We start from the raw sequence: 19319 nt of genomic DNA on the forward strand, positions 1-19319 counted from the left end.
GGCCGCGGTGTCTATGCCACACATATTACAAGTCATTCATAAAATGTATGCCGAGATGTGGAGCTTGCACTATTTTACACTGCACCAGCATATTACTCATCATTTTTCTTTTAAACGCAAGCCTTGGTGTGGACCCCACACCTTTTACTTTACGCTGTGTCAGCATATTATAAGTAAATTCGTAATATAATGGCCGTGATGTGGAGTCCACACCATTTACATTGTGCCAGTGTATTACAAGTCATTCATAAAAGGCTGCGGTGTGGAGCCTACACCTTTTACTCTACACTGCGCCAGCATATTACAAGTCCTGTAATTCATAAAACGATGGCTGCGGTGTGGAGTCCACACTATTTACATTGTGCCAGTGTATTAGGAGTCATTCATAAAATGCAGGCTGTAGTGTGGAATCTGCACGGTTTCCACTGCGCCAGTGTATTACGAGTTATTCATAAAATTAAAAGCCACGGTGTGGAGCCCGCATCTTATATCTACATTGCGCCAGCACAAGTAATTCATAAAATTATGGCAGCTGTGTAGAGTCCACACTATTGACACTGCGTCAGTGTATTAGGAGTCATTCATAAAATGCAGGCCACGGTGTGAATCTTGCGCGGTTTACTCTAAACTGCTCCAACATATTACAAGTCATTCATAAAATGACGACTATCTGTAACTGCCGAAATAATTTTTTTCCCAAACAGGCTGAAGATCCTCTTTAATCCAAGCATGTTTTTTTGGAGTGTGCATGCAAACCAATGCAAGCACAGGGAGAACATGCAAACTCCATGCAGCCAATGTCCTGTCCGGGATTTTTACCATGGACCCAAATGCTGCCAGGCAGATACTAGCTACCATTAATTCATGGGCAAGGGTGGACTGACAACTCAAGGGGCCCCCGGGTAATAGAAGATTATGGGGCCCCTGGGCTTACAGATGGCCACCACGCCAGGAGGCAGTGCAGAGGCGAGGCAGCTAAAATCTCTGGATTTTCACATCAAAAGCATGTCGGTTTCGGACATATCAGGGACAGATGTAAAAAAAAAAAAAAAAATAAAAAAAAAATAATATAGGATTTTTACATACGATCTCTGATTTTACTCAGCCTGGCAACCCTGATGGGGGGCCCCCCTAGTGGCATGGGGCCCCTCGGGCAGTGCCCGAGAGACTCAATGGTCAGTCCGCCCCTGTTTATGGGGCTTTCCATGCTTCAGGGCCTCTAGACAAGAAAGGAGGATCCATATTTGTAAAACACAAGCGCTGGGGTTATGGCGGCAGTCAAGGCCACGGGGCCCTTATTTTCACTGGAGCAGTGAAGATCTCAGGTTCCATCAGGTCAAAGTATTGTCTTTTTCCTGGAAATATTCCCTGCCCCTCTAAAAATAATTTAAAGAAAAAGGAATGTTCGTTTTGAAAATGTTGTCATACGTTTTTCAAGTTCCTAAGTTACCCCATCGTCAAACTTTACGGAAAGATAGACAAAAGAAGCAGCCCTGGTCACATGACGATGACTCGCTTGCCTTGAATCCTGAAAAGATAAAAGCCCCATAATACAATTTATTACCACCTTAAAAACGTAAGAGAGCCTACAGACGATTCCCATTGGGGCTATGTCAGCGACTATTGTGTGTGAAAGAGGTTACATTGCAGGGAACCTCCAGTGACGTAAAAAAAAATAGAATTACAGGTAGCACGCAACCAGCAAAACATAATACAAGAGGATCACACCCAACCTCCGACTCTCGTTACGAAAATATGTAATATATAACAAAACAGACAAGTAACCGTGTTAGGTATTGTATGAATGCTTTATGATGCGCCTTAAGAAAGGGTGGAGACCTGCTTGAGTAAAGTGGAACAGGAAGATAATTAAAAAAAGGAGACCAAAGACAAAATGACGTTCAAAGTTCAAGCACTCTATTCCATGACGTCGGGATAGGATGATATTTTGAAGTCAGTTTCAATGCCTTCTATAGGTTTTGCAAATGTGCATTGAGAAACCATTCCAACAATGAATGAGGTTATATAATGCCAATTCCACTTTACTCGATTTCCCCTTGTATGCTAGACAAACGTAAAAAAAATAAAACTCCGGCCAAAAACTTTTTTTGGGGGGGGGTTTTGGTTAGAGTTTGGATGGTGTACACTGTAGAATCCCTGCTGAGGTCTACATCCCCATTGGGGGCCTAAAATATTGAAACTGATAATTAGGCTATTTGTGCTGAGGAGCTGGAAAGTTTTTTATTCAATTATAGGAAAGACACTTTACTTCTTGCCCCACCGACAATATTAGGTAGACCTCCCCAAAATAGGTGCAGACAGCAATAAAAATATTTGGACATGGCAACCCTTCCCCATTCCATCCAAATTCTGTATATACGAGTTGTTTGGAGTTTTACTCTAGTGTTAATAAGTCATCGAATACTAACCAAGACCAAAATGTGCACCCTACTCCATAACTCAAGAGAATGTTTGACATTGCGCATTTCAATCAATCAGATCACATCGTGATACTCAGGGGGAAGGACCTGCCAAGACGCAAAAGGGAAGAGGGACCTGCCAAGACGCAAAAGGGAAGAGGGACCTGCCAAGACGCAAAAGGGAAGAGGGACCTGCCAAGACGCAAAAGGGAAGAGGGACCTGCCAAGACGCAAAAGGGAAGAGGGACCTGCCAAGATGCAAAAGGGAAGAGGGACCTGCCAAGACGCAAAAGGGAAGAGGGACCTGCCAAGACGCAAAAGGGAAGAGGGACCTGCCAAGACGGAAAAGGGAAGAGGGATCTGCCAAGACGGAAAAGGGAAGAGGGATCTGCCAAGACGGAAAAGGGAAGAGGGATCTGCCAAGACAGAAAAGGGAAGATCTAGCTACTAAGGGCAACCAGAAAACGCAACCACTAAATGTGGAATATTCTTCACGTTTCCAGTGCAGAATTTCAGGCACCTCCGCTTTTTATTGATCTTTTTCTCCTCTGTTTTCATCATGTATATGTGCTTGGCCAAGCCAGAGTGTTAATAAAGCCATCACGCGCCCTTGAAAACACTGCAGTCAGCAGAAAGGCCTTTCCTCTCACTCCAATTCCTGTATCCCAGAGAGCGAAAGGATGCAGAGGAATTTGGTGAGGCAGATGAGAACGAAAGCAGCATCTGCAAAGTATTAGCAGGCCCATGTCATTTGTAGGGGGTGGGGAAGAGGGCAGACCACAAAACTCATTCTCCACCCTTTGAACTCCATGGAGTATAAACAAGAGCCCCCCTCTCGGCTTTCTCTGGAGTTTTAACCTCCTGGTGACTGGCATGCTCATAGTGCCCTACTTATGAAAACAGAGTTATTTTCTCCATTCAGGAATAATCGCCATTACATTAAATTTGCTACACCTAAAAGACTGTACAATCGCGCGGTTACATGTGTGATCAATGTAAAACATCTAACTGATCCTCATATGAAACAGCCTAATCTGTACTCTATAGTTAGGTCAGCTGCACAGTGGCAACCAGATTCCATCATTCATCGGTTGCCAGATTTGGGGGAATTCTAGAGAACCTGGTTGGCTGTATCAACAGCAGCCCTAATCCTGCCCAAAACTCACGATTCTGCCCCCAAGAAGCTTCTGTACAAGCTTCACTCCAAAAAAAAAAAAACGAATGGCCTCAAAAATTGCCTAACACACGCCTAAGTGTGGCTGTGATCCAGAACAATTTGCTAAATAAGATCAGCCATTGACATCATGTGACTCCCACCTAACAAAGCCAACACAAAGGTTGTACATCTCCAGGACTCCGTGGCCTCTGAAGACACCTTCCCAGTCAACCAATCACATTAGGAAACCATCTAAAATCCAGGACGGTCAGGATTATAGTCTGGTCTTCTAAGAAAAGCCTGGAAAAGTGGCATATATACGGGCCGGAAACACGACTGCCTGTACAAAACAACTGCGCGTATTGCGTCATTCTACGGAAGGGCCGTGAGCTGGACCTCCAAGTCTGAGAAACAATATTATTAGGTTTGTGCTGCCCAAAAGAACGCAGGATCAACTTTCCCTGCGAGTCTAAAAGGGATTCTATTTTTGCAAGGAGCCATAGGAAACGCAGATGCATCCTCCTATACAACAAATACATCAACAATGACACACATATTGTGTGCGTTAGTGCAGCAGCTGTGTGACGCCTTTGGCAAGAGCTTTGTGTTATCCTTTTAATGCGATCCATGATTCCTTTAAAGAGAAAGCAATCACAGCTCTGTCACAGATGCAACCCATTATCTGGGAGATGAGCACAAACAACCTTTTTTTGCTATACGGGAGCCTAATATATGTCATCATTTAGTGCCGATGGGCCCTTAAAGCACAACCATACCATCTGAAAAAAATCTGATACGGTAAAACCAAGGAAATTAAATCAGCAAGTTTGTAAACGGTGCTCACAAACTTGGTATGCCCCTACAGGCTCTTGAAGTAACCAGCTTGTGCCGACTGAGGAATGCTCTTACTCAGCTCATTGCCATGGGAAAACAGTGTACACAGCTGTATACAATTAAAGCTAGCATAGACACTACTCTGTATTTATATATTATAAATTTGTACCTTTTCCACTGGGCACACTGCCAGGTTCAAGAGCCTGTACGGGCACAACAGATCAAACAAACAGAACACACCAAGTTGGTTTGCTTTTACGTAATATACAAAAATCTAATTTGCTCAGTAACGGTTTCTCAACTCGCTCCCACAATCCTTTGTAGATAGCCATAAACTCCGATCTGTCGCAAGAAAACAAAATAGAAGTGAGGCATTGTTCCCAAACATACCATAACGTGTACCATAATGCCACTGCCCAGATGATGCCACAAGACCAGCCATCGCTGCGGCCCACCAACGTCTAGTCTGTCAAAGAAGACTAGAAATGTGGCCACGTCCTGCTGAATTAGCCAACATTAAAACTGTAGGTGGCCCTGTTGGCACCAACAAAGTGGCTTCAAGACTTTCAACTTCAATCAACTGTTGCCAAAGAGAACAGGTAGAAAATGGTGTACCGAACAGGGACTTCATTCAATCAAATACAATAGCCAGGAGGGTTTAGTGTGGATGGAGGAGTCTAGAAGAGTTCTCTCATTCAACCCTTGGACATCAATGCATACATTTATCCAGTATCTAACAGGTTACCATAGGTTGGGGCACTATCAAACTGACCACCATAAGGCTGCATTCACACCTCCGCGACAAGTAACGCCGCATACGCGGCCTATTTTGCCGCGAATAGTGTACCTTTTTTTTTTTTTTACAAAACCTTCCCATTGCTTTGTATGGCCGAACGCCAATGCCGCCTGAAAAAAAAGGGTCCGGGACTTTTTTTTAGGCGGCAGGCGTACGGCGTCTATGAGATGTGAACCATCTCATAGACAGCAATGGGAATTCTCCCCATCCAGCGGCACGAGTGTCCGGCGTTTTGTCGCGGAGGTGTGAATGGGGCCTAAAGTGATCGAAATGTGTGAAATTTCCTTAAAGAGTGGCTGCCATTGTCAGAATACCGTGTTCCTCCATACCAGTGATGACGAACCTTGGCACTATATTTTTCTTGATGCTCATGTACTCTGCAGTGTAGTTGAGCACAGTGGCGGCTGGTGCTCAAATTTTTTTTTTGGGGGGGGGGCGCAAAAAAAAAAAAAAACCACACACACACACACACACACACACACACACCAATTGCAGCCTCATTGTGCCCATCAAACGCAGCCACTGTGCCATCAAACGCAGCCACTGTGCCATCAAACGAAGCCACTGTGCCATCAAACGAAGCCACTGTGCCATCAAACGAAGCCACTGTGCCATCAAACGAAGCCACTGTGCCATCAAACGCAGCCACTGTGCCATGCAAAATGACGCATAATGGGAAAACATGATGATGTACCAAAACATCTGGGGTGCCAAGGTTCGCCATCACTGCTCTATACCACGTTTGTGTGGATGGAGGAATCTGTTTTTTTTTGTGATCAGCGTGCTAGTTTAACGAAAAAAACACACACACACACACACACACACACACACACACACACACACACACACCCCTCAGTGGATGGCCAGCTCTACCCATACTTAAGCTGGCCATAGACGGTTAGAATCTCAGCAAGTTCAACAGGAATTGGTCAAGAATCAAACCATGTATGGGCAAGCTGAACGTACCCAAGTTGATTTTTCATGCAATTATTGCTATAGCTGCAAGCAATAAGCATGGTGTGCTCCCAGCAGGGAAGGCTTCCCCTGCCGGGAGAACACAATGGCTCCGTGGGAGGTATTTCCCTATTAACACTGTCAGTGTTGATAGGGGGAATCAAGCAAATTTCTTTGCTGCAACCCGTGGTTGCAGGAAAGAAATTCGCTCTGTGCTGGCTTTAGTTTGGTCACTTTTAGAGAACTCGTCAAAAGGTTACTCCATGTCCCATTATCTACACATGTTCAAATCTTTGCTTTTCAGAACAAACACATGGCATCCATCCACCACCCCTACAACTTTGAAGTTATCTAAACATCCTCTTATCTCCTTCTCAGGCTCCAAGATTAAGCTGTAACTCCAAACAGTACAATCTGCATACATTACATTATAGCATTATAAACCCGCACAGCCATTCTCTAAATGTATATATAAAACAGTTCCACAAGTTTATTACGCCTTTTACATATAGAGCTCTCCTCCCAGATACTGATCGGCCTTTTTGGCAATTTTTACACTGCATCTCTAAAGCGGTTAATATGCACAAAAAGGTATTTTATCCAAAACGTTCATCTTGAGCCTTTAGGCTCTTTAAAGTCAACCTTCGTAAAGAGCCTATTAGAGGCTTATCAGTTCTGTAATGGCCGGGGGGGGGGGGGGGGGGGGTTTACACAAATGCCATAACTGTACAAGGCAACATTGCTAAAATTCTCTTTGTATGTGGACTTGTCATCAGGAAATATTTCATTATTCACTTCCACTGTCACAGGCACAATCCTCTCACCCTGATGGCGTCATTATTTCTATCCCAAAAATTACCCCAATAAGAGCAGTTTGTGTAGATGGTCTCAAACTGGACTCGTTTGAAGTGTCCCCGTTCACAACGGCGTACATTTGACAAATGACATGCTAAATCGTAGCCTATTGCTGGCAACGGCACTACTTTTGGTGACTTTGGGGCCGATTTCAATAGACATCTGTGCATGACGTCTTTCAAAATCGCCCCCAAAGTTCAGCTGAAATCCACGTTCAGTGTGAACACACCCTTAAAGGAAGGTCTACAGATTTCAATTTACTATAAGACCACAGAAGAGCAATATTCTCCAAGTTATTAAAACACCCTTCAGCTCCAGTCTTAATGGGGTGCGGTCTGTCGTTTCAAAATAAACCGATAGCTTTTTAATAAGCTTCATTTTATATGTATTAACATGCATTAAAACAAATTTAGTCCATACTTACCTCTGTAGCCGCTTATGCTATGGAGTAATTCATTCTCAAAAATCACAACAAAAGGCCCCGTGCACATCTCGCGATTTGGAAGCACAGGCAGAATCTCTGCAATTCTGCCCGTCATCCCAAATTGCATGGCAATAATTGCACAACGCATGTTTGGGTGCCGTTATCCCTTAACAGCAACCCCAAACGCTATGTGATTCTGAAGCGACTGTTGCATGGCAAATTGAACCACGTGAAGCTTGCTGCCCGAAAAGGAGCAGGAGTTTCTTTTTGTGCAACAAACCAACATAGGGCAGCCAATTCAAGTGAATAGGCTGGCCCTATGCGACTTACAAAATCACAAGGAAATCGCAGAAAATGTAATTGTTCCCACTACACAAAAGGTGTTAAGTTTCCCGTTTAGAAAACATGCTGGTTGTTGACATTAGAAGACTAGTGGGCTGCCAAGATCGGTTCAGAAAAACTGAAACTCCAATGCCTGTGTTATAAATGAAGATGGACTTCTCCACAATGTCTATAGCTACAGAGGTGAATGAGGGCTTATTTTAAAAGCAGAAGTAAACTGCCAGAGCAACTGCTAAAATTTGGCTCCCTGGAATGTTTTTGTCCTAATGCTTTAGTAGTATGCACACAGAATTGCACATTATGGCAGATTTACCAAGCAAAGCGTTCCAGCGCTGTAATGCGTGCATTATCATAATGACAGCATCTCCACCTGGTCTTCTGAGTTGAAGACTATTTAGGTCTTCAACTGGCATTGCATATGCACGGGAGTTAGCCCCGGTTTGCACCATATACTCACATATGAATTCACTTTAAATGGGCTGAAATCACACCGCATTGAACCAAAAAAAGCGCAGACATCTTTTTTGGAGCCATACCGCAACTGCACTGCATGGTCGTTTTGTACCATACAATCTGGTGTGGGCAAACCGCACTGCATTTTCGATCATATTGATACCTGCAGCTGATCGCAAAGAGTGCGATGGCAATGCGGGAAACACGCAGGGATCGCTGAGTTTTCCTATAATATGAGGTCAAACCTCAATGCCGCGTACACACGATCGGAAAATTCCGTCAGGAAAAGCCTGATGTGAGAATTTCCGCCAAGAAAAAAAATTGAGAGCTGGTTCTCAATTTTTCCGACGGGAAAAGTTCTTGGAGGAAATTCCGATCATCTGTATGCATTGCCGACACACAATAAAAACAGGCATGCTCGAAATCAAATCGACGCATGCTCGGAATCATTGAACTTAATTTTTCTCGGCTCGTTGTAGTGCTGTACATCACCGCATTCTTGACTGTCGGAACCTGGACAACACAGATAGAAAATCTGATCAAATGCACCCATGCACCTAGGTTTGCAGGTGACTGGCTACTGCAATCCTTCTCTGCATTTTCCTGAACACGTGCCCTTGGGTGGCGCTGCACAAAACGCAGCGTTCAGAGACAAACCCATCCACAGGAGCCCTCACTAATCTAAACTGACAACCGAGACAGGACAAGCTCCTTCTAGGAATGCTGAAGACATCCCGATCATACCTGGCCTCCTACCACCTTCCCAGCAGGACTCCATAAACCAAAACCACAATGCCCCCAAGGCAGGGATAATCAATGGGCCAGGGTTTGCCGGGAGGCACAACTTCAACCACAGACCAAAGCAGCTAACGGTGTCCTAAGTGGTTAAAAGGATCTATTGTGTTTCTTGGATCCGGAGGAAGGAACATAAAAAGCAGAGCCTCTCAGGCTTATCCCACAACTATAAGTAGATGTTGGAAGTCAGGTCTTCATCAAAGGCTATTAATGGAAAATAAAAAAAAGGTATATAGTAATGGGCACAAGTCCAAAACCACCGAACACCAGAGGGACCATCTGACCTGATGTGATGTGTGGGGAGAGGAAGACAATACTAAACAGTATATACCGGCCGATCTGCCCTATAGGCTCACTATGCAAGCCGCTTAGGGCCCCGCAAAGCTGCGGAGGGGCCCCCCCCAAATTACTAGAGGCCTCGCCTGGTGAGAAGTCATTTTCGGCCCCTCATCCCGCTTCTCAACTCGCTGGCTGCATGGGAGAAGAGGTAAGAAGTCAGCACCCCCCGCTTCTCACTGTAATGTAAGATGTCATTTCCGACAGCAGAACACCCCCTTCCCCCGCTTCTCAACTTTAGGACCGGTGATCTGACGATCTGGTTCCGGCTATGGAGATGGTTCCTGTAAGGACTGCACAGGCGCAATCTTTGCCGACGAAATCACTGAACCTCCAGAGCGACGTGGAATTTGAGGTAAGTGGCGTCGGACGGCTCGCTACACTCGGCCTCCTGGCTCTTTTTATTTTTTTTTAACATCCTCCAATCCACGGGGATGTTAAAGAATGAGCCTGGATGCCGGCCGAGGTTCGGAGATTTCCGTTGGCAAGGATTGCACCTGCGCAGTCCTTACAGGAACCATCTCGATAGAGGAACTATACCGACAAGTCACCGGCACTAATATAGACGCCATCGATCCATTTCAAGCAAAAAATTTATGTCAAATAATTCCAGTTGGTCAGGATAGGAAATCCATTCGAAGGAAAGTAAATAATTCAATATGATTGTTTAGCCACATTGGAGCGATTTTGTCATGCGATTTGACACATCAAATCGCATGACAAGTCCCACCCTATTGCCGGCAATCGGACTGTTCAAAAATCGGTGTGAAAAAGTAGTTCCTGCGTGACTTTTGGCGATTTCAGGTGCGACTTGCATAGACATCTGTGCATGAAGCCACACAGATTTCTTCCTAGTCGCACTGACGTGCGGCTTTGAAATTGTGCGATTTCAGAGGAAGTCGCAGGATTTCAAAGCCGCAGTCCATGTGAACGATGGGCTAAGAGTATGGCATATCAAACGATCGTTTTGATTTTCCAATCGTAGTTCTGATCAGACAGTAGATCAAAAATACGATGGTGTATAAAATGATTGTGTGTATGGCTGCCATGGAGAAGACAGAGGAAAGGTAAAGCTGGCCACATTTCAGGCAATTCCCGCCGAATTGGGTGAGATTCGCTCCATGGGTGGTCCTGACAGTAACACCTGGATGGTTACATCATTTTTTAATCAAGGTTAGTTAGTGAGTAGAAAATTTTTGACTGAACAGCTCCGGCATCCAATCACGTGCAGCCACTGTTTGGGTGTTTTGACAGCTGTCAGAATGCAACAGCCAGCAATGAGAGATCCGTCCTTGTGCGCCATTTAGCGAGATTCCTCCATTTAGCGAGATGGAGGAATCTGATTTCTTCCAATCTTCTGCAGGCTGAATGAAAGAAATCCTAGGGCCGGCTGTACTTTCATTTACCGATCGGGATTAGTGCCCTCGGTTATGTAATCGACATTCCCACGATACACGCGTTCCTGGAATAGGCAGGAGGTAGGTGGGAGCTGCAGCAACTGCCAGCTGGAGACTGGTGACATCACAAGTTATTGCACACCATGGATCTTCAACTTTAACGGTGTGATCGGAAGAAGAGCCGATTGGCCGCAGCACGAGTACAGCGGTGTGAATCCGCAATGCGATTTGGTGCAAAATCAAATGACATCTGTGTGAACCAGGGCTTAATCTCCAAATATATATATTCAATTTATTTTATTGTGTTAGAGATTAAGCCCTGGTTCACACCGATGTGATTTGGGAGCCCAAAAATCGCACGACAAGTCGCACCCCCATTGCCGGCAATGGAAGTGCAAAAACAATAAGGATATGGACAGCCGCACTCCAGTAACTTGAAAAAAGACGTGCCCTTTATTGGGTACAGGAAAAAATGCACTACAGATATCAGCACACAGTGGGATAAACAGCTGACGCGTTTCGCATTGAGTGTCAATGCTTAATCATAGCATTGCCGGCAATGGAACAATTAAATCGCTGCGACTTTGAAAAAGGTCCCCCCCCCCCCCTGACTTGCATAGACTTCTGTTACATAAAGTGACCAAGGAAATGGATTGCAGGAAATCTTGTGGCGACACATCCGGTCCCCTACAAGTGGAGAACCCCTATAAACAAAGAAATCCTCCATTGAGTGTAGTGAGGGCGATATTCTGCCCTGGTTCCCTAGTGGTGATATGAGTGCGCTGCGCAGTATTCCGATGGTCTCCCTGTAATCCCGGTGTTGGCACCCTGTGCCGTCTCCCCCTCCTCGCTTTGATCACTTAATAATCCCTCTGGCAGCCGGGGTCTCTGGAAAGGCGCGGTGCCCAATAAACCCATCCATGTGCTTTTTCCATCCAGCGTAATCCATTCGTGATTAAAATTCCATCCGCCGCCAACACCGCTTCCCCCGTCCCCTCTGGTGATAAATGCCGGAACTTGGTGCCAAACTTAAAGGGCAATGCCACCTTCCCCTCATCAGATCACAGTGATACAAGTGTTATACCTCCCCTTCTACTGTACAGGCGCTTTAATCATCAATTGGGTCCAATCACCAATCAAAATCTCCTAGACGCATCTATAACTCCCTCTAGATACCGCAAGAGCCAGAGTGTACATTGGGGATCACCCGTATAAAAGGTTGTTTTTTCTAAATGGCCCATACACTGTACAATCTCCTTTAGATCTACCACCAGCTATGACCTGAACTGCCCGATTGGATACAAGTGAATGGATTGTTTTGGCATCTAAAAAGGAGATTGTACAGTGTGTGTGTGGCCAGCCTCAGACTCGCTATACATGTGACCATACAATCAACTTTAGATTTACCAAAAACACTATGGACTACGAGGATCTACCTAATCTATCCAGGCAGACCCTTTTACTGCATAGCTGTAGGTAGCTCTAAATGCGATTGTACAGTGTGTGGCCAGGATTAGGGGGAACCTTCAGGACGAGGCTAACATCCCAGGATGAGGCTGAACCCCCAGGATTAGGGGTATCGCCAGGATGAGGGCTAGCATCCAAGATTAGGGGAACCCAAGGATGAGGTTGAACCTCCTGAATTTAGGGGTACCTCCAGGATGAGGTTGAACCCCCAGGATTAGGAGAACCCCCATGATGAGGTTGAACCCCCCCCCCCCCCCCAAGACTAGGATAACCCCCAGGATTAGGGGTACCTCCAGGATGAGTGTTAGCATCCAGAATGAGGTTGAACCCCCCCCCCCCCAGGATAAGGTTGAACCCCCAGGACAACACCCAGGATTAGGGGTACCATCTAGAATGAGGTTAAACCCTCAGGATGAGGTTGAACCCCCCAGGATGAGGGCTAGCATCCAGGATGAGGTTGAACCCCCCAGGATGAGGTTGAACCCCCCCCCCCCCCCGGATGAGGGCTAGCATCTATGATTATGATCAGGTTGAACCCCCCAGAAAGAGGGCTAGCATCTAGGATGAGGTTGAACCCCCAGGATGAGGGCTAGCATCCAGGATGAGGTTGAACCCCCCAGGATGAGGTTGAACCCCCCCCCCCAGGACTAGGATAGCCCCCGGGATTAGGGGTACCTCCAGGATGAGGGCTAGCATCTAGTATGAGGTTGAACCCCCAGGATGAGGGTTAGCATCCAGAATGAGGTTGAACCCCCAGGATGAGGGTCACAATACATGTTCCAATCTGGCCACATAAACACCTTTATATTAACCATAGCTATGAACTGTGAGGACCCTCCTATGGCCATTTGTATCCAATCTAAAGTAGATTGTACAATCAGATTGTATAGTGTATGATCCCCAATAGACATTCATATTAATAAGACTCCTTGTCACAGTGACCGATCACATGTTATCCAACACATCTGCCATACAGTGATCCCTAATAAGAATAAATCAGCAATAACAAAGTGCAATCGTGGCCAGTGATTGGTCAGCAGACCCCCTTGCAGTGGTGGAGCCCCCTACTAGTAGAGCGGTCCTAGTTCTCACCTCCAGGGGGGGCAGGTCAGGGTCCAGCTGGGTGAAGCTGCTGAGCACCACAGGGCTGCTGTCCCCGGACACCTCCAGCCTCACCCCGTCCCATAGACTCCTCATCTTCCGGGAGGCTTCGAACATCTTCTCCGGGGGGGTGCCCTTCTCATGGTGGGGCTCCAATAACATCAGAAGGATCATGGGGAGTCCGATCACATCAACATCTCCAACGGGGGAGCTCCTCCTGTCACCCCTCCTAGTGTCCTGTATATGGAGGGGTCCGGCTCCGATGTATGGAGAGTGTGGATAGTAATGTATATCTATGTCCGCCTCCGGGATCTCCGATCTCTCTTCTCTACTGACTTCTCTGCACACAGGAGACTTGCCATTCTCATTGGAAGACAGGACACGCCCACCCGGTGACGCCTCTCTGCATGTCCTCACCCCTCCCATACAGAATGGGAGGAGGGAGAGTGCACCAAAGAACGCAGAGAGACGGATCTAATTTACATGACCCCGCCCAGGGGCTGTACAGGGCGGGGAGAGCGGGGATCGCTGGATGATGTGAGCTGTACTAATGTCGCCTGCTGGGGCTCCACTGTTCAGCTACATTCACTAATGTGTCCACATACAATGTACACATAATAGTAATAACAATACACAACTTCTAATATCAAATACCTTCCAATATAACAATTGTACACCTAGTATAAAAAGATAATAATATAAAATATCCATCTTCTAATATCAACAAAAAATATAATAATAAAAGTCTATACTTTTTAATACAATAATATAAAATGTGCACCACGTATGAAAATGTAATATAAAATGTGAACCTTCTAATATAAAAATATAATAATATAAAATGTGCACCTTCTAATATAAAAATATATTAATATAAATTAATTATATTAATATATATTAATATAAAAATGTACACCTTCTAATATAAAAATATAATAATATAAAATGTGCACCTTCTAATATAAAAATATAATAATATAAAATGTGCACCTTCTAATATAAAAATATATTAATATAAATTAATTATATTAATATATATTAATATAAAAATGTACACCTTCTAATATAAAAATATAATAATATAAAATGTACACCTTCTAATATAAAAATATAATAATATAAAATGTGCACCTTCTAATATAAAAATATAATAATATAAAATGTACACCTTATAATATAAAAATATAATAATATAAAATCTGCACCTAGTATAAAAATATCATAAAATAAAACGTGCACCTAGTGTAACAATATAATAATATAAAATGTAAACCTTCTTATGTAAAAATATATTAATATAAAAATGTACACCTTCTAATATAAAAATGTACACCTTTGAATATAAAAATATATTAATATAAAATGTACACCTTCTAATATAAAATATAATAATATAAAATGTACACCTAGTATAAAAATATAAAAAAATAAAACGTGCACCTAGTGTAACAATGTAATAATATAAAATGTGCACCAAGTATGAAAATGTAATATAAAATGTGAACCTTTTAATATAAAAATATAATAATATAAATGTGTACACCTTCTAATATAAAAATACAATAATATAAAATGTGTGCCTTCTAATATAAAAATATAATAATATTACTGTGTACACCTTCTAATATAAAAAATATAATACTATAAAATGTACACCTAGTATAAAAATGATCATAAAATAAAACATGCACCAAGTATGAAAATGTAATATAAAATCAGAACCTTCTAATATAAAAATATAATAATATAAAAGTGTACACCTTCTAATATAAAAATACAATAATATAAAATGTGTGCATTCTAATATAAAAATATAATTATATAAAGTGTACACCATCTAATATAAAAATATAATATAAAATGTACACCTTTGAATATAAAAATATATTAATATAAAATGCACACCTTCTAATATAAAATAAATAATAATATAAAATGTACACCTAGTATAAAAATATCATAAAATAAAACGGGCACCTAGTGTAACAATATAATAATATAAAATGTGCACCAAGTATGAAAATGTAATATAAAATGTGAACCTTCTAATATAAAAATATAATAATATAAAAAAGTGTACACCTTTTAATATAAAAATATAAGAATATAAAATGTGCACCTTTTAATATAAAAATATAATAATATTAAATATGCACCTTCTAATATAAAACTATAAGAATATAAAATGTACACATTTTAATATAAAAATATAATAATATAAAATTTGCACCTTCTAATATAAAAATATAAGAATGTAAAATGTGCAGCTTTAGTATAAAAATATAATAATATAAAATGTGCACCTTTTAATATAAAAAAAAAATGTACACTATCTGATATAAAATGTAAGAATTTAGGGCCAGATTCACAGAAAAAGTACGCCGGAGTATCTGCTGATACTCCGGCGTACTTTCAAATTTGCCGCGTCGTATCTTTATTTGTAATTCACAAACAAAGATACGACGGCTTTTGGCTAAGATCCGACAGGCGTACGGCTTCGTACGCCTTTGGATCTTAGGATGCAATACTTCGGCGACCGCTGGGTGGAGTTTGCGTCGTTTTCCGCGTCGGGTATGCACGAAGGTACGCACGTACGTCGCATTCTCTTACGTCGTCGCTAGTCGGTTTTTCCCGTCGCAATCTTAAGCCTGCTATTTCATGGCTTAGATTTAGACCAGCCATGTTAAAGTATGGCCGTCGTTCCCGCGTCGAATTTCAAATTTTTTATTTTTTTGCGTAAGACGTCCGGGAATACAAAAGGACGTAACGCACGTCGCCGTTCAAAAAACACGTCGGGGCGCCGTAATTTCGCGCAAAGCACGGCGGGAAATTTCCTAACGGAGCATGCGCAGAACGTTTGGCGCGGGAACGTGCCTAATTTAAATGGTACACACCCCATTTGAATTAGGCGGGCTTGCGCCGGACGGCTTTACGCTACGCCGCCGCAAGTTTACAGGCAAGTGCTTTGTGAATCAAGCACTTACGCTGAAAACTTGCGGCAGCGTAACATAAAGGGGATACGTTACGCCGCCGTAATTATTCGTGAATCTGGCCCGTAAAGTGTGCACCTTCTAATATAAATATACTGTATACCAAAAAATGTTGAAGAGTTGTGTTTTTGGTTTCCAGTTCAAGTGAGTTTCACCCAAAAGATGAAGTCCTGCTCTTCCTCCAACTCAGCTACCCCCCCCCCCCCCCCCACATCTGCCGCATTTTTTTTTTTATGGGGGGGGGGGACCTTGTTTTGACAGGTACCTGCTCCCACTTCCACTTGGATCGCTATGGTGGATCCGTCCAGGAAATTCTCTTCCTCACCTCCCAGCCTGCAGCCTTCTGGGACACATCACAGGTCCAAGAAAGTAAAGTCACCTGCACACCAGGATCTCCAAAAATGGGTCCAAAGCTTTAATCAGCGATCACATTGTTACAGCAAAAAGCGACGTTTCGGAGCCATGCAGGACCCCTTCATCAGGTGTGTGCCCACGTGTCACGTGCCTGATGAAGGGAAAACCTGGGACACCCCTTGACTATTCCCCATTGTTGGTGTCCCTGACGCCCCTCTTTAAAGTAGAAACATTGAATAGAGTAATGGGGGGTTATAACCCCTGTCAGGTTTTTCTCTCGCCATCTCACTGTCCTCTAGCCACAACAGGTAGTAGTCACCAGAACTAGTGTCCCCATCGGAGGATTTCCCCTCTATTCCTGTTTCACTCTCAGGGACAAAAGTAAACAGGACACATGGGTTGAAGAAACAGCAATAAAACCTGACAGGGGTTCTGTTCCCTCTCCACTCTGAAAATGTAAAAAATAAAAGTTTTCCCTTTAGTTGTACTGTAATAAATCAGTGTAGCCCCTGAGCATGTGCCGTCCATATGTCTGCGGGGGGGGATTAGAGGCGATGCTGCAGCTTATTAGCTCTGCGGAGCTGTAAATGTAAAGAAAGCGATGGCAGAAAAGTAAACAGCACATCCATGCAGCATACGGTCTAATGCAAATAGTCAGCTTAGTGGTCCAGTCCCCATCCCAGCGTGGGGGGACAGCTTTGTGTTGTTACTACCTCCAGCAGATTTACACTTTGTCCCCTAAACCAATCAGAGGCAACCTTTAAGCGTTTACTGCTATACTTTTAAAAAGAGTGAAATGGAGCCTTCATTTCTTCCGCTTAGATCACCTAGGCCAGAAGTCTCCAAACGTTCTAAACAAAGGGCCAATTTACTGTGCTTCAGACTTCAGGGGGACCGAATCATGGCCAGTGGGAGTAGAAAATGTCCTGGCATAAGTGGGAGTTCACAATGTCCCATTCGGCTATTAGGGGTTTTATTAGTGCCCCATCATTGGTGTGAGTGGAAGGAATTGTGCCCAATTGTTGGTGTAATTGGGAAATAGTGCCCCATCGTTGGTGTCAGTGGAAGGAATAGCGCCCAATTGATGGTATCATTGGGAAGAATAGTGCCCCATCATTGATGTCAGTGGGAGGAATAGTGCCCCATCGTTGGTGTCAGTGGAAGGAATAGCGCCCAATTGATGGTATCATTGGGAAGAATAGTGCCCCATCATTGATGTCAGTGGGAGGAATAGTGCCCCATCGTTGGTGTCAGTGGAAGGAGTAGTACACCATTGTTGGTGACAGTGGGAGGAATAGTGCCCAATCATTGGTGACAGTGGGAGGAATAGTGCCCAATTATTGGTGTCAGTGGGAGGAATAGTGTCCCATCATTGGTGTAAGTGGGAGGAATAGTGTCCCATCATTGGTGTAAGTGGGAGGAATAGCGCCCAATTGTGGGTATCATTGGGAAGAATAGTGCCCCATCGTTGGTGTCAGTGGGAGAAATTGTTGGTGTCAGTGGAAAAAGTAGTACCTCATTGTTGGTGACAGTGGGAGGAATAGTGCCCCATCATTGGGGTCAGTGCAGTAAATATTGCCACATTGATGTCAGTGGGAGGAATAGAGCCCCATCGTTGGTGTCATTGGAAGGAGTAGTACCCCATCATTGGTCACAGTGGGAAGAATAGTGCCTCATCATTGATGTCAGTGGTAGGAATAGTGCCCAATCGTTGGTGTCAGTGGAAGGAGTAGTACCCCAATGTTGGTGACAGTGGGAGGAATAGTGCCTCATCGTTGGTGTCAGTGCTAGAAATAGTGTCACATCGCTGGTGTCAGTGGAAGGAGTAGTGCCCGATCATTGGTGATAGTAGAAGGAGTAGTGCCTCATCGTTGGTGACAGTGGGAGAATTAGGGCCCAATTGTTGGAGTCATTGGGAGGAATAGGTGTCCCATCGTTGGGGTCAGTGCAGTAATCATTTCCCCATTGTTGGTATCAGTGCTAGAAATACAGTAGTGCCCCAATGGGCGGACAAAGGCAAAGGGCAGCATTCGTCCCCTGTGCTGCAGTTTGGAGACCACTGACCTAGGCCATCTGAACAGAAGCGGCATTGGGTACCTATCAAAACTAGCTTTGCCTCCCCCCCCCCCAAAAAAAATCCAAAATTTAAAGAGGTGGGGGGAGGAGGCAGAGAAGTACACCTTCCCTTTTTGGGTGAAGTTCCACTTTAACTGCTTGCCGACCAGCCGCCGAAGTTATAAGGCGGCAGGTTGGCTCTGCTGGGCGAGATCACGTAGCTATACGTGATCTCGCCGAGCAGCCAATAGGGGCGCACGCCCCCCCCCTGACGCCGATGCGTATGCCCAGCGGGCGCGATCACCGCCGGGCACCCGCGATCGCTCGTTACAGAGCGAGAACCGGGAGCTGTGTGTGTAAACACACAGCACCCAGTTCTGTCAGGGGGAGAAATGCCTGACCGTCTGTTCATACAATGTATGAACAGCGATCAGTCATTTCCCCTAGTCAGTCCCACCCCCCTTCAGTTAGAACACACCCAGGGAACATACTTAACCCCTTCCTCACCCCCTAGTGTTAACCTCTTCCCTGCCAGTGGCATTTTTATAGTAATCAATGCATTTTTATAGCACTGAATGCTATAAAAATGA

The 19319-nt window shown here is 44.1% G+C and overlaps 1 protein-coding gene across 7 annotated transcripts in view; it reads right to left on the reverse strand.

The window, feature by feature from the left end:
• Positions 1-19319, reverse strand: part of RALGDS (ral guanine nucleotide dissociation stimulator) — a 225285-nt gene that overhangs the window by 63153 nt on the left and 142813 nt on the right. For 3 of the 7 annotated variants that reach the window (XM_040324441.1, XM_040324443.1, XM_040324442.1), the window contains exon 1: positions 13322-14010. The exons of 3 other annotated variants lie outside the window; for them this stretch is intronic. In XM_040324441.1, the coding sequence (XP_040180375.1) occupies positions 13322-13756 (435 nt within the window). In that variant the 5' untranslated portion in view covers positions 13757-14010. Of the gene's footprint in view, positions 1-13321; positions 14011-19319 lie in introns of those variants that run through there. One more of the 7 variants, XM_040324447.1, reaches the window with a different exon arrangement.

Source organism: Rana temporaria, chromosome 9, assembly GCF_905171775.1.
Source record: "Rana temporaria chromosome 9, aRanTem1.1, whole genome shotgun sequence".
NCBI lineage: Eukaryota > Metazoa > Chordata > Amphibia > Anura > Ranidae > Rana > Rana temporaria.